Source organism: Pimephales promelas, chromosome 11 (assembly GCF_988280905.1).
Source record: "Pimephales promelas chromosome 11, fPimPro1.hap1.1, whole genome shotgun sequence".
Taxonomy (NCBI): Eukaryota; Metazoa; Chordata; class Actinopteri; order Cypriniformes; family Leuciscidae; genus Pimephales; species Pimephales promelas.
Genome location: NC_142779.1, coordinates 15,747,409 through 15,759,815, shown reverse-complemented (window position 1 = coordinate 15,759,815; position 12,407 = coordinate 15,747,409). Strand labels below are relative to the sequence as shown.

At 35.8% G+C, this 12,407-nt stretch overlaps 1 protein-coding gene across 1 annotated transcript in view; it reads right to left on the bottom strand.

Moving 5' to 3' along the window:
* The window catches only part of tacc2 (transforming, acidic coiled-coil containing protein 2), a 63,506-nt gene that overhangs the window by 44,564 nt on the left and 6,535 nt on the right, over positions 1 to 12,407 (bottom strand). The window contains exons 2-3 of the mRNA XM_089117072.1: positions 3,959 to 4,176; positions 2,593 to 2,721 (exon numbers count right to left, since the gene is read on the bottom strand). Coding sequence (XP_088973198.1) covers positions 2,593 to 2,721; positions 3,959 to 4,176 — 347 coding nt within the window. The remainder of the gene's footprint in view (positions 1 to 2,592; positions 2,722 to 3,958; positions 4,177 to 12,407) is intronic.

The following is a 12,407-nucleotide window of genomic DNA, read 5'->3' as shown; positions in this document are numbered from 1 at the left end:
TTGACTTTCAAAGTATATTTTTTTCCTACTATGGAAGTCAATGAGACCAGTAACTGTCTGGTTACTGATATTCTTCTAAATATCAGAAAATCAGCTGAATGGATTTGAAAACGGTAAAACCCACCTGTTTAACTCTGGGGGAGTGGTAAAATGAGCCTATTTCCAAAAAAAGTGGAGTATCCCTTTAAAACTAGGAAAACTTTTCTTGAGAAGCAAAAGTCCATAAGTATATAACTTAAATTAAGCTTATATTTCTTATCTCAATAGCATATTGCTTTTTTTAAAAGCAAAATATAGTGGATTCATTTATTGAAAATTATTTTTATCAAGCAATTTTGCTTCTCAAGTAAATGCATCTTATTTTAAGGATGTTTAGATAATTTTGTTGGAAAACAACGCTTTGAAAAAACGATAATAAAAAAAATGTTGCTTAATTAGTTTTTTTGTTGTTTTTTTAACCAGTGCACACATCAAAAAGGGTTCGACTAGTATACACTGTCATGATTTTATCATAGGGTAAACCTCTTCAATTCCTCATTTCAACTTTATACATCACTTGCAATCATGTGTAAGATTATAATCAGGATGCTGAAATATTATTGTAATTTTGAAAAGCTGAAATAAGAGTGTTTGCCAAGTAAAATCCTTCACAGAATTCATAGCCTAAATCTTATAGACTTGGCAGAAAAATCCAGTTTTAGATGAAGGTCAATGCATCAATGCTTTTAGTGTTGTATTAGTGAGAGTGGCTACCTACATGACATAAGAGAACCAGCCAAAAAAGAAAAAAACCCACCAAACAACCTTTTTATGGGAGACATTATACAACCTGGTGAATCACTGTGACTAAATCATGTTTCCAGAGCTGAAAAACAGTCAGTGACTACAGTATCATCCCAATAAAGAATGACAGCCATGCTTCCTCCACACTGCCTGTGACGTCCCACCTAGTGTCCTTCTCTCTCTGTGCCTCCAGGGCCATTAACAGAACAGAGACAGCCGAGCTAACACATTTATGCCTGTCATTTTACACAAAAAAATCTATCAATCACCTTCACCTCAAATGGAAACAAATGAGGGAGCAGATCGTCATGTTTTTTCTATTGGACCAAAGAGTGGTCATGTGATCAGCCAGCTTGGCTTGCTGATGACAACAGGCTCAACCACGCAGCCTTTTTTTTTTTTCAGTAAATGATTATGACTGGAAGCTGACACTCCCATTCAGAGGAGGCCAGAAAAAAAAAAGTTTGTAACTCTTCTCTGGCATAACTGGAAAATCAGACAGCTGTACTGCAGTTTAAGTTACGGTATTTATGCTTGTATATGCTAAAATCCTGAGGCCTTTTGGCATACTGCATGTCTGCATGAATTACTGAACTGCAGCCACTCCCTACTGCACGGTCAGGCAGCATTTCAATACCCACAATCCTCTGCCCTTCACCTAAGCGTTTCTACAGTACAAACATAAACAGTTTAGTCTGACATGATACACCATATTTAGTTTAAAGAGAAACTAACATTAACTAACACTAACTAACATACCCTTAAAACATGTGAAGTATGAATGGAGATCACATCTGTGTATGCAATAGCAACCAGATTTGTTAATGTGTTGACAATTCTCTCAACAGGAAAAAAATTCACACACACGAAACAACCACAAATATACACACACCACACTCAAACATGGCTTCCGGTTACATCTCTCACGCAGTACATTGATTGCGTGGTGAACCATTGTCACAATGCAATGCATGTTAAAGAGACATTTCAGCTGGTCAATCAAAAATCAAACAAAAACAACTCTAGTTTAGTTCACAGCAAACCAGCTCAACCAATTGTAAAGCCAAACATATTCAACAGACCACCAACCCAGTAAGCACAGCTACATTGGTGTGAGTGTTTTTGAGTTGTGAAAAAGTTGTGAAAAGGTTGATTAAGTTTTAAATACATTTTTAAAATAATAATGTTTTAAATACTTACAAAATACTTAAATATGTAAGTGTACATTAAAAAAAGAAACATTTTATATAATTTTTATTAACACATCCAACTTGTTTTTGACGCTTACATTTTAAATGTGTTTACCATTAAAAAGTAAGCTACTTCTGGTTGTATTTTGTTCATAAATATGCATCTATATAAATTATAAACAAATAAATCAGGAAAGATATTTTACGCCTTTGTCATTCAAATGTGCTGATTGCAAATATAGATATTTGATAAACCTAAATTAGGAATATATTCCTTTTCTCAAAGTTGCTGTTAGGTGTTGTATTTAATCCAAATACAAAATACTTGTCATGTTTTCATTATGCCATTTTTATGTCTTTCTGCTGTTAGTCAAACAGTTCTAAAACAATAACTATCTAAATTAACTAAAATGCAATGAAACAAGTTTTGTGCTTACTGGGAGGAAACTTCATGTACACAGCACATATCAATTGGACAAAATGGAGCAAAAGAGATCTTACCAAAATCTATTACATCAATGAAAACATGAATAAACTTTGGCCCAATTAAAAATTTCCATCTATTGTGCCATAGCAGACTGGTATCTCTCTGTCTCCATTTTCATTATTACTCTGTTACCTCTTCGTGAGGTCCACTACTGGTGGATTGGCCTCCATGTAGTGCTCTAGGCCTGCCAGCAGAGGGTTGGCAGTGCCACCCAATGCCACAGTCTCATTCTTCATCTCACCCAAGCCTACCTGCTCACAACTATACACACATACACAGATAAATGCCCTTTAATATATAGCCCTCATAACACTGGGCACATGATTTGTAAAAGAAATCAAAGAAGCCAGGTTTTATCAGACGGTGGGATGCATTGTACAATTTATTTGCGTGAAATTCATAACATTTCCAATTTTTGCCATTTTAGTCTTAGAATTGACAACAGATGTTTCAGTGGTCAGGTCGTAAAATAAATATTTAAAGTACTTTGGAAAGAGATTTCACCGGAAAATCTTGCTGTATTCATCATATTTGAAATGTTGTTAAAATCCCACTAATACACTACATATTAATAAAGACAGAGTATTTAATAAAAAATATATGTATAAACAATATAATTCATAATGTAAAATAAAGATGTCTGCAAACAAGCCTTTCATTTTCATTAGCATTACATCTATAAAATCATGTAAAATAAAAGTCACTGGATTGTACCTTGGCCGTACCACCTTAACAGCTGGTGAGGTTTGCGGCTCTTTTGTAGGCCTGCCAATTGTCCATTCAGTCAAGTTTTCCATAGGAATGAGTCAGAGATTAATGGAATTCACTCTGTGTTTATCCAGCCAAGTGAGTATAAGAAAGGATCTTTATAGAATAAGTCCAGTGTTTTCTTTTGCACTTATTGTGAAACAGAGTAAGATTGTATAAATGTGGGCGAGTGTCAGAGTCCAATCCAATATGTGCCTTCCCGTTTTAAGACAGATATGAACTTGCGTTATTCTTTGTGTCCTCAATTCCCAGGTGAGCTCACAATTTAAAGGTCTCTTTAAAAATGAAAATTCTGTCATCATTTACTCACCCTAAAGTCATTTCATTCCTCCATGTGACATTTTTCAAAATATCTTGCCTTGAAAGTCATTCAAATTTAGAATGATATGAGGGTGAGTAAACGATGAAAGAAATGTCATTTTTAGATGAATTATGCCTTTAATCAGACTAGACACATTCATAATTATCACGTCTTTAATCTCTAGAGTACAAAACTTGCACACAAAAAAGGAAAAAAAAAGTTTTTTGTTTACCAGACATGTGTATGCAAAACATAACTGAAAAGCAGAAAAATTTGCATTAGAGGTGTGAACAACTTTTCAACAGAATCAGCCATCCTGTTGAAACTTGCCCCTTGATAAGTGTCTGATGAAGGTCTACTCCTCAACAAAATTCTTGAGTAAATTAGTGTGTGTGAACTGTGAAGGAGAAAGAAATAGTTGAGACTTACCCAAGTGAGGTTCCCCAGGTGAGATTGAACTCAGTGCTGAGGTCAAGGTCTATGCTGGGCAGCAGATCATGGGGAAACTCCAGCTCCTCTTTTTCCTCCTCTTCCTGTCTTTGTGGCTTTTCTTCTTCGTCAGCGGACACCTGTGGCTCCGTAGTGACTGAATCAGTGTGGGCAGACTTTTCCTTCAGTGGGCTCACCTTGTCAGTGTTTACTGCGGCCTGAGAATCGCAATAAAAGTAGTAAGAGCACTGACTGGCGCAATCTGTTTTTAATCCGAGCTCCGTAAATCACTCAGACCAGCTGCACACACTTAAAATGGCCTACTTGCCACTTAGTGAACAAGTTAGTCGTTCAAACCGAGATTATGTTTCTTTACACGTACAGGGCTTGACTTTTATCATAAAAAGAAAACACACCCACCAAGTCAATAAAATGCTGAGGTGATTAGACTACACACCCTGATCAGTGTGCCATCTTTCTGTACTTTTAGACAAATCTTAAAAAATAAACATCTTTTCAAGGAATCCAACATATCAGCAAGGCATAAGTTCAGACATGCTCATTTACCCTCAGCTCAGACGTGCTCATACAGCTTGTAAACTAAAAAAGTAATTCAAGGTTCGTACCAGTAAACTTCCACAGAATTCATTCGCTTACTTTTTCTTTCCAAATGAGGAAAGAATGAGGAAATGAGGAAATTTCCTAATGAAAAAAGATGGCTTCGTTCAACTGAACTACAAGATTACATGCATTCTGAAGAATTTTGTAAAGAGCTAGGCCAGGCCAAACAAACAAAAAAATAAATGTAGAATTACTATGTGCTAATACTATACTGAAAGACAATTGAACTACAAAACAAAAATCATACATATTTAAGAAATTACGTCAATTAGTAAATGAAGTGGTTACTTAAAATACTTCCCTTTAAACGTTGACGTTTGGCTGTTCCCATTAGGGGTAAAAAATAAAATAGTGGATCATCCACATATTTATTTGCTACAGGTTTTACGGCGGATTTTACATTCTCGAAAAATATTCAACTAAAATCCTTATGTTAGTATATGATGTAGGAATGACAATTGGACAAATAATTTTCAGTATCTCCTTTGCATAACAAAAAAACTCTTATTTAGAGTAAAAGAGAATCGTATGCCTTCAAAACACAGACACACTCATTTCACACATTGATCGACAGATTCACAGGCAAGTCTTTGTGCAGCAAAAGAAGATCATGTTGCAGGCTCTCTGGAACACAGGTCATATTAGAGATGCATTACACAGAAGCCCCACATCCATTACCATTACCCATTGTTTTTATCATCTTAGACTCCAGTGCACACTTATATACGCATGCATTCCCACCTCTGCTGTAGGTTACGTGTTATAATTCATACATTGATCTACATTCCCAGGCCTGTGAGAGCACAAACACCACTCAATTTGAATCAGGTCAGAGTATCAAATGAAACTCCCTCCCAGATCTAAGTCCAGACAAACTCAAGGGTTCGGATTCCATTAGCTTATTCAGAATTTTAATTTGTTTGCCAAACCTGGAATAAACAAAAGGGTTTCAAAAATCATTTTTTGATTTTCAACAGAAAACAGAAAAATCTCTGAAGAACAGGATGCACTTTACACACTGGTGAACAATCACTGTACTGTCTCACTGTATACCTAAAGCCCTCTCCCTCAGCCCTCTGTGTGGACCCAGTGCTAGACTATTCCAAAAGTCCTATCATCAAGCTGGGAATCTGTTTACACTACCTTAGACAACAAAACAAGGCATTATGATGTCATTTTTACTTAACAAATCAAGCTACATTTTTATTTACGTAATTGAGGAACATAAGTTTCCCCACTAATAGTAAAAATACTTCATCAGTTTATTTTATTTTTATTTATTTATTGCAATAAACTACATTATCACAAAACTATTTGAGTGAAAAGTTTAAACGAAAAGCTAAAATTTAAGTTAAACGTACATTTAAGATGTTCTAAAAGCATCTCGTGCTTCAATGGAAACAGAAAATATAGATCATAAATCTGCTTACATAGCATTACTAACCAAGAAATTGTAAATAAAATCCTTTTTTCAGGCTTAAATTCGATATTGAGTTTTAAATCATACACATTTTGAGCTTTAATGCTTTATATTGTAAAACAAGTTCGATCATGAGCCAAATACATCTTACAAATACTTGAATTATAAAATAATTACTTTTCCTTCATTGAATCATTGAGGTTTTGTTAATGCTCCATAAACCACATTCATTCACACCTCCACTAGAGTTTAATAGAATAATACACACTTTATCAATTTATGATCTTGTTTCTCATGGTTGGTTTCAAGTTCTACAGCTTCCTGTTTCCTGTACACTGTTAACTTGTATCTAAACCCTAAGAAACTCAACTGAGCACACAGTAACTAAAATAAGTCTCTCTCTATGAGTTACATGTCTGTGTGTTTACAATGTTAAAACTGCACGTGGGCATCTCTTCTGTATATAATAGGCAACCTTTAAAAAAAGAGCCATTCTATCATTGTCCTTTGACCTACAGCATGAGTGGCCCTGAAAAGTGGACTCCATATGGTCTCTTTTGCCCTGCCTCTTTAACAGCCCACATTGTCCTCTCCACTACAGTAAATCCCTGCTGTTAACTACTATGCATCCTGACTGTGCGGGGTCACTGGTTGTCATGGCAATAACATAAGCCCAACACAGCAGACTTGACCTCTCCATAGTTGTGGGATACACACACACTACCCATAAATTATATGAAATGCAGTCCAGTTTTGAATTAGTATAGCGTATAAAATAGACCAAAATATTATCCCTCTTTAGAAAGCATACATTACTGTAACGTTACTCAGCTAACACATGTAAATACAGAAGCAATACAACTATTAGCTAAACTGCATACAATGACTTTATAATAAGTTTAGTTGGTATTTTTTTTCACTTGTTACGAATATAAAAACTATGTTAACATCTTTAAAAAAAATAACTACGATATACACTCTCTGAAAACAAGCCCTGATATATCTCAAGCAGCACTCAATGCAACATTGTAGAACTATCTTGTTTTAAGCATTTAAGTGATTAAACGAGAGGTGGAAATGCTTGACTATAGTGATTTATCAGCATAAAACGCCATTAAATAACTGCCAAACTCACCTTCTCTAAGGAGGAACACACATTTGCACGAGAATGCAGTTCAGCCGGGTAAAAACATAAACATGCTGCAACACATGCTGCCTGTGTTCCTGTATTATCCACAGACTCCTGACTCAGCTCCCTTCACCTCTCCTGCTACAGATCCATGCCCTTCAGAAGAGAACTCTGCTAGTCCCTGAAAGTGTGAGACAGACTGTTCCTCCTGAGAAGCAGTACTAGGAAATCTCAGACTAGGACACAGAGCAACTTGAGTTGTGATCCCTCCCCCTTCTCCGGGTAACTCGTTGAGCATGACGCTTCTGCCCTCTGATCCCTCCCTCTCTCTCTCTCTCTCTCGCTCGAGCTCCTGCTTCTGATGTGTGCTCGTGTGCTCTGCTGCTGTTCTGTCACTTCCTGCTGGGGGACCGAGTGAGGAGTCGGACTGCACTCTGATGCACACGCTGCAGGTGCACACTGGGAAATGGGCCAAAGATCAATCTCTATGGGGAGGGGGAAGACATGATATTGACTAACTTTTGAAGCTTTTTGAACTAGAAACATATATTTACACTTAAACTCAATGATTTTAAACACGCTGTAAAAAATGTTGTTGGTTTAACTTAAAAAAGTAAGTAACCTGGTTGCCTTAAAATTTTAAGTTGATTGAACTGGAAAAAGTGAGTTAATACAATGAAGGAGATTCATTTAATCATCAGAAACTCAAAATAATAAGTTATCTTAACTAACTAAATAAATTATTTAAGTTGATTTGACAAAAGAAAATGTGTTGTGATAACGAATCTTGAATATATATATATATTACAGTGCAGAATACAGACAATGTAATGCCGAAGCTTAAACATTGAGACTGAATCTGCAGTGGTTCTCAACCTTTTTGACTGCAAGGCCCCCTTTTGTCCACAACAATATTCAAAGGCCCCATGACCTTTCCAGTTGTTCATGATTAACTGCATAATTACATTTATCATATTCTTGGCATAACTTTAAAAACAATCCTCCTCAAACTTAGAAAGTAAGTTTGGCAGTTATTTAGTGGCTTCTTTTTTTAGTGGCATTTTTCTTAACAAATGAAAAAGACTACTTAAATACGTATTATAAAGTAATTATTTGCAAAGCAAGGCTAATTTCTCTACTAATAGTTTTAAAAAAAAACTTAAAACAGCCTAAGCAGGTTTGCTGACATCGAAGTTTTGTCTGGTTTTATAATTGTTTGTTTTATATGACCAGCACTATTCAGCTAGTCATCTATGTGAGAAGTTGGTCATCCAACTAAACATCAGCTTGGCAATGCATGCTGAGAGACATTTAGGCTGATTTAAAGGGTTAGTTCACCCAACTGAACACAAAGGAAGATATTTGGAAGAATGTTTTAATCAAACAGATCTCATTCCCCATTGACTACCATAGTAGGATACTACTAAAGTAGGAACAAATAAACACATAGAGGTTTGGAACAACATGAGGGTGAGTAAATACTGACAGAATTTTCATTTTTTGGGTGAACTAACCCAGTGGGTTAAGCAAAATATGGAACTAAATCCACATGCCAACTGCTCCATGTTCTCACTAAATATTTTGTTATACTGTATGTGCAACTTCACACACACATGCAGAACCTCTCCAGCACCACATTTACCATGGCAGACTGTGTTTCCTCTGGAGGAAATAACACCACGTTGCTTGGAGCGCCCTCCTGTGGCAGAGACATATATGTGTAATGCAAAAAAAGAGATGGATACATACAGGTTCTGGAGATATAGGAACAGTCTGGAGAAATACATGGCATATTTGAGTCACCATATACCTCAGGCAGTCTACGGTGCTGTTGTTGTTGTTGGAAGTTTACAGAGAGCAGCCTAGCCTAGGCCTACTTAAGGTTCGTTCTGGAAAAACTGGTTGGAGTCATCCATGAAAAAGCACAGAGCCAAATAGGTTGATCCTATTAAGATAATCCCTCAATTCCAAGTTGAGTAGCCTTTCAGTGAAGCATAACATAGCCCAAATTATTCCTTTCAGGGTTCATTGAAGATCACATTCACATTTCCGTATGAATTTTTAACTCTTTCCCCGCCAGCGTTTTTGAAAAAGTTGCAAGCCACCCCCAGCATTTTTTTATTAATAATTTTCGCAAAAGTTTATCAATATCTGAATATGCAATAGGCTATATCAAAAGAAAGAATAGACCAGAAGGTTTAAAAAAAAAAAAAACTTTTATATAGCTTCATGCATTCCTTTTTTAACAACACAGTCCATCAACACCCCAACGCCTGCACAGTCCTGCCTCGTTTAACATTATTAACCAGTTTTGATGCTGTTTAATGTTGATGGTCATGTTATTTTACATGCTTGTTTATGTTGTGTTTTGATCAAGAGATTTTCTGCTCTTTCAGAAGTAGCTTAGTCTAGAGAATCAGTGAAAACACGGACAGCCAGAAATTTCTGTCAATGGCTGGAAAGTGTTTATCACATCAGCAGCAAAAGATACTGTGCGAAAGATTTAAATTATGGGGATCGTTGTTGGAGAAGCTACTTTGAAATAGTAGGCTAAACGAATCATTTTAAGCTACTGTTTTAAATAAATAATTAGCTAGTCTAATAGTGGTCAGATTGCCTATTACCAAAAGTGTAGACTAGACAACGTTATGACAAAACAAAAGCAAATCAAATCATTTCTATTTAGTAATGGACTACAATTTATAGGCCTGTCAATTTATAGGTGACAGTCATGGTGACAGTAGCCTAGATCACTAATAGTCTTTAGGTAAATCTATATTAACTATAGCCTAACAACAAAAAGAACCTGAAAGAAGAAAGAACTGAATTAGTAGAATAAAACAAAGAAAACCCAGCGCTACAAATGGGCAGCGTTCAGAACAAACCGATTCACTAGAATCAGGGATTCCAGTGATTCATATGTGAGATAGAACCGTTTAGAATGAATCAATTCACTTTAATTAATTGAACTTTCCAACGCTGAGAGAGAGGACCATTGAGGTGAGCGTGTTTAATTATTTCCTCTGCTCAGACATTAAAAATAAAAAACGAATGTAGCGGTTGGTCACGCGACACCACTAGCGGCCTACTACTTATTGGGCTAGCTTCTGGAAAAGCTGTACGTTAAAGGGATAGTTCACTTTGAAATGATTTTTTTTATATGTATTAGTTTACCTCAAGGGCATCCAAGATGTAGGTGTCTTTGTTTCCACAGTATTTTCAATTTTGATATTTGTTTAGGTCAAACCGTTCTTGTTGATCTCCTAAAAGAGCATGCACATGGCTGTGGTTACAAGAGGTAAAAACGATATAAATACTGCTCGTTTCATGTCTTAGGCCATCAATGTGTACTTACATTTACAAGTCATTAAATTATGTTTAATTTGGACTTCTCGTGCATGCTCTTTTAGGAGATGCCCATAGACTTCCATAATATGACTGACAGACAAGAACGGTTTGACCTAAAAATCTCAAAATTTAAAATACTGTGGAAACAAAGACACTGACATCTTGGATGCCCTTGAGGTAAGCTAAAACATATCAAAAAATAATTTCAAAGTGAACTATCCCTTTTAGCAGCCAAATGTCTGTCATGCTACTGAGAAAATGTAGTTAATATAGACTAGTAGCATCTCTACTTTTAGTGATGGAAACAGCATAGTGGTTAATAGTGGGGGGGAAATCCCACTAGCCTACACTGACCATCTGGACTCTTTCAAAACTAAATGCAGTCAGAATGTTTGACAACACAATGAAAACAGCAGCGCATGATTTTTTACCACAGCACTCTCTCTGTCTATATGTGCTGTTATCTCAAGCATAGCTTGTCACAGGCAGTATGTCAGTTGTGTGGGAATGCTAACAGATGTCACCAAAAAAGTCATAACAGCAAGTGTAGTTTCATTAAGGCACACAAGCGTTGTAGTTTAAGCCTGGGAAGCATTTCAGAAGAGACGAATAATGCGGTGCTGCTGAGCCAGGTATGTCCCAACAGAAACCCTCTTACCGGAAGCTCTGAAGTGCTGTTCTCATTGCCCATCTTGTTGAGCGGGGCTGGCAGGGGACCCCTTCACATCAAACCGAGACCAGCCCGACTGAGAGACCAATGTGAAGAAAGCAGACACTGTCAAGGAATTACAAGCACTATTTCCTCATCAGACATCCAGTGAAACACTCAGCTTTGAGCGATCAGGGAGTGAAATATGTGTGCAAGTATGTGTCATGTGTTGAGATTAAGAGGCTCTGATGAAAGCAGAACAAAGTGCAGAGATGCTGTCCCGTAGAAAACCTTAAGATATTAATATAGTCATGGCTTTCAGGCAACAGTTATACAATAACTATTACGTAAAGGCCTGAATGAATCAAACAACCTGTTAGAAAATCCAGAAATATAGAAGTTCAGATTTCAATTGCAGGTTTTGAATCTATAATTCGTATGTGAAAATCCAGAACACAGACAAGATAAACCAGATTGAAACCAAAGAATTATGAAAACAGAAACCCAAAAGAAACTGTGACAATCTGACTCTCAAAAAAGAAGGACAGTAGGCTATATCATTTTAAATCAATAGACTGTGGGATAAACAAGAATATTTTTTAATGTTATTATGCTGGGTGGGCAATATGTTATATGTCGAATATACACTACTGTTCAAAAGTTTGGCATCAAATTAATAGGCTGCTTTAATTCAGAAAGGATGCATTCAATTGTTAAAAAGTGAAAGTAAGGATTTATATTTCAAATAAATGCTGTTTTTAAAAATAAAATAAAATACATTTTCAAAAAAATCAAATAAAAAAAATCTCATATGGAAGAATTGTGTTATGTTTTCCATAAAAATATTAAAAGTCTCGAGTAATGGCTACTGAAAATTCTGCTTTACAGTTTTTAACAATATTTCCCTATATATCACGTTTTTTACTGTATTTTTTATCAAATAAATGCAGACTTGGTGAGCACGAGAGACTTGTCTCAAAAATCGCACTGACCTGAACATTTGAATTGTAATATACATATAGTACATATATAAAAAATACACAACAATTTCCCAGGTGAAATAAGAACAAATAACATTATATATTGCAACGCATTCTCACAATAATTTGAAAACACTTTTCTTTGACAATTAAGTCCACTCATTAAAAAATGTGTGTAGTTTTTATGATCCTTCCCTGCCAACTTGCAATTATGAGTGACGTTTTAATGCATCCTTGATTTAAAGTGCATTATAAAAAAAATGGTATGTTCGATTAATATCCATAAATAATTTCAAAACTGT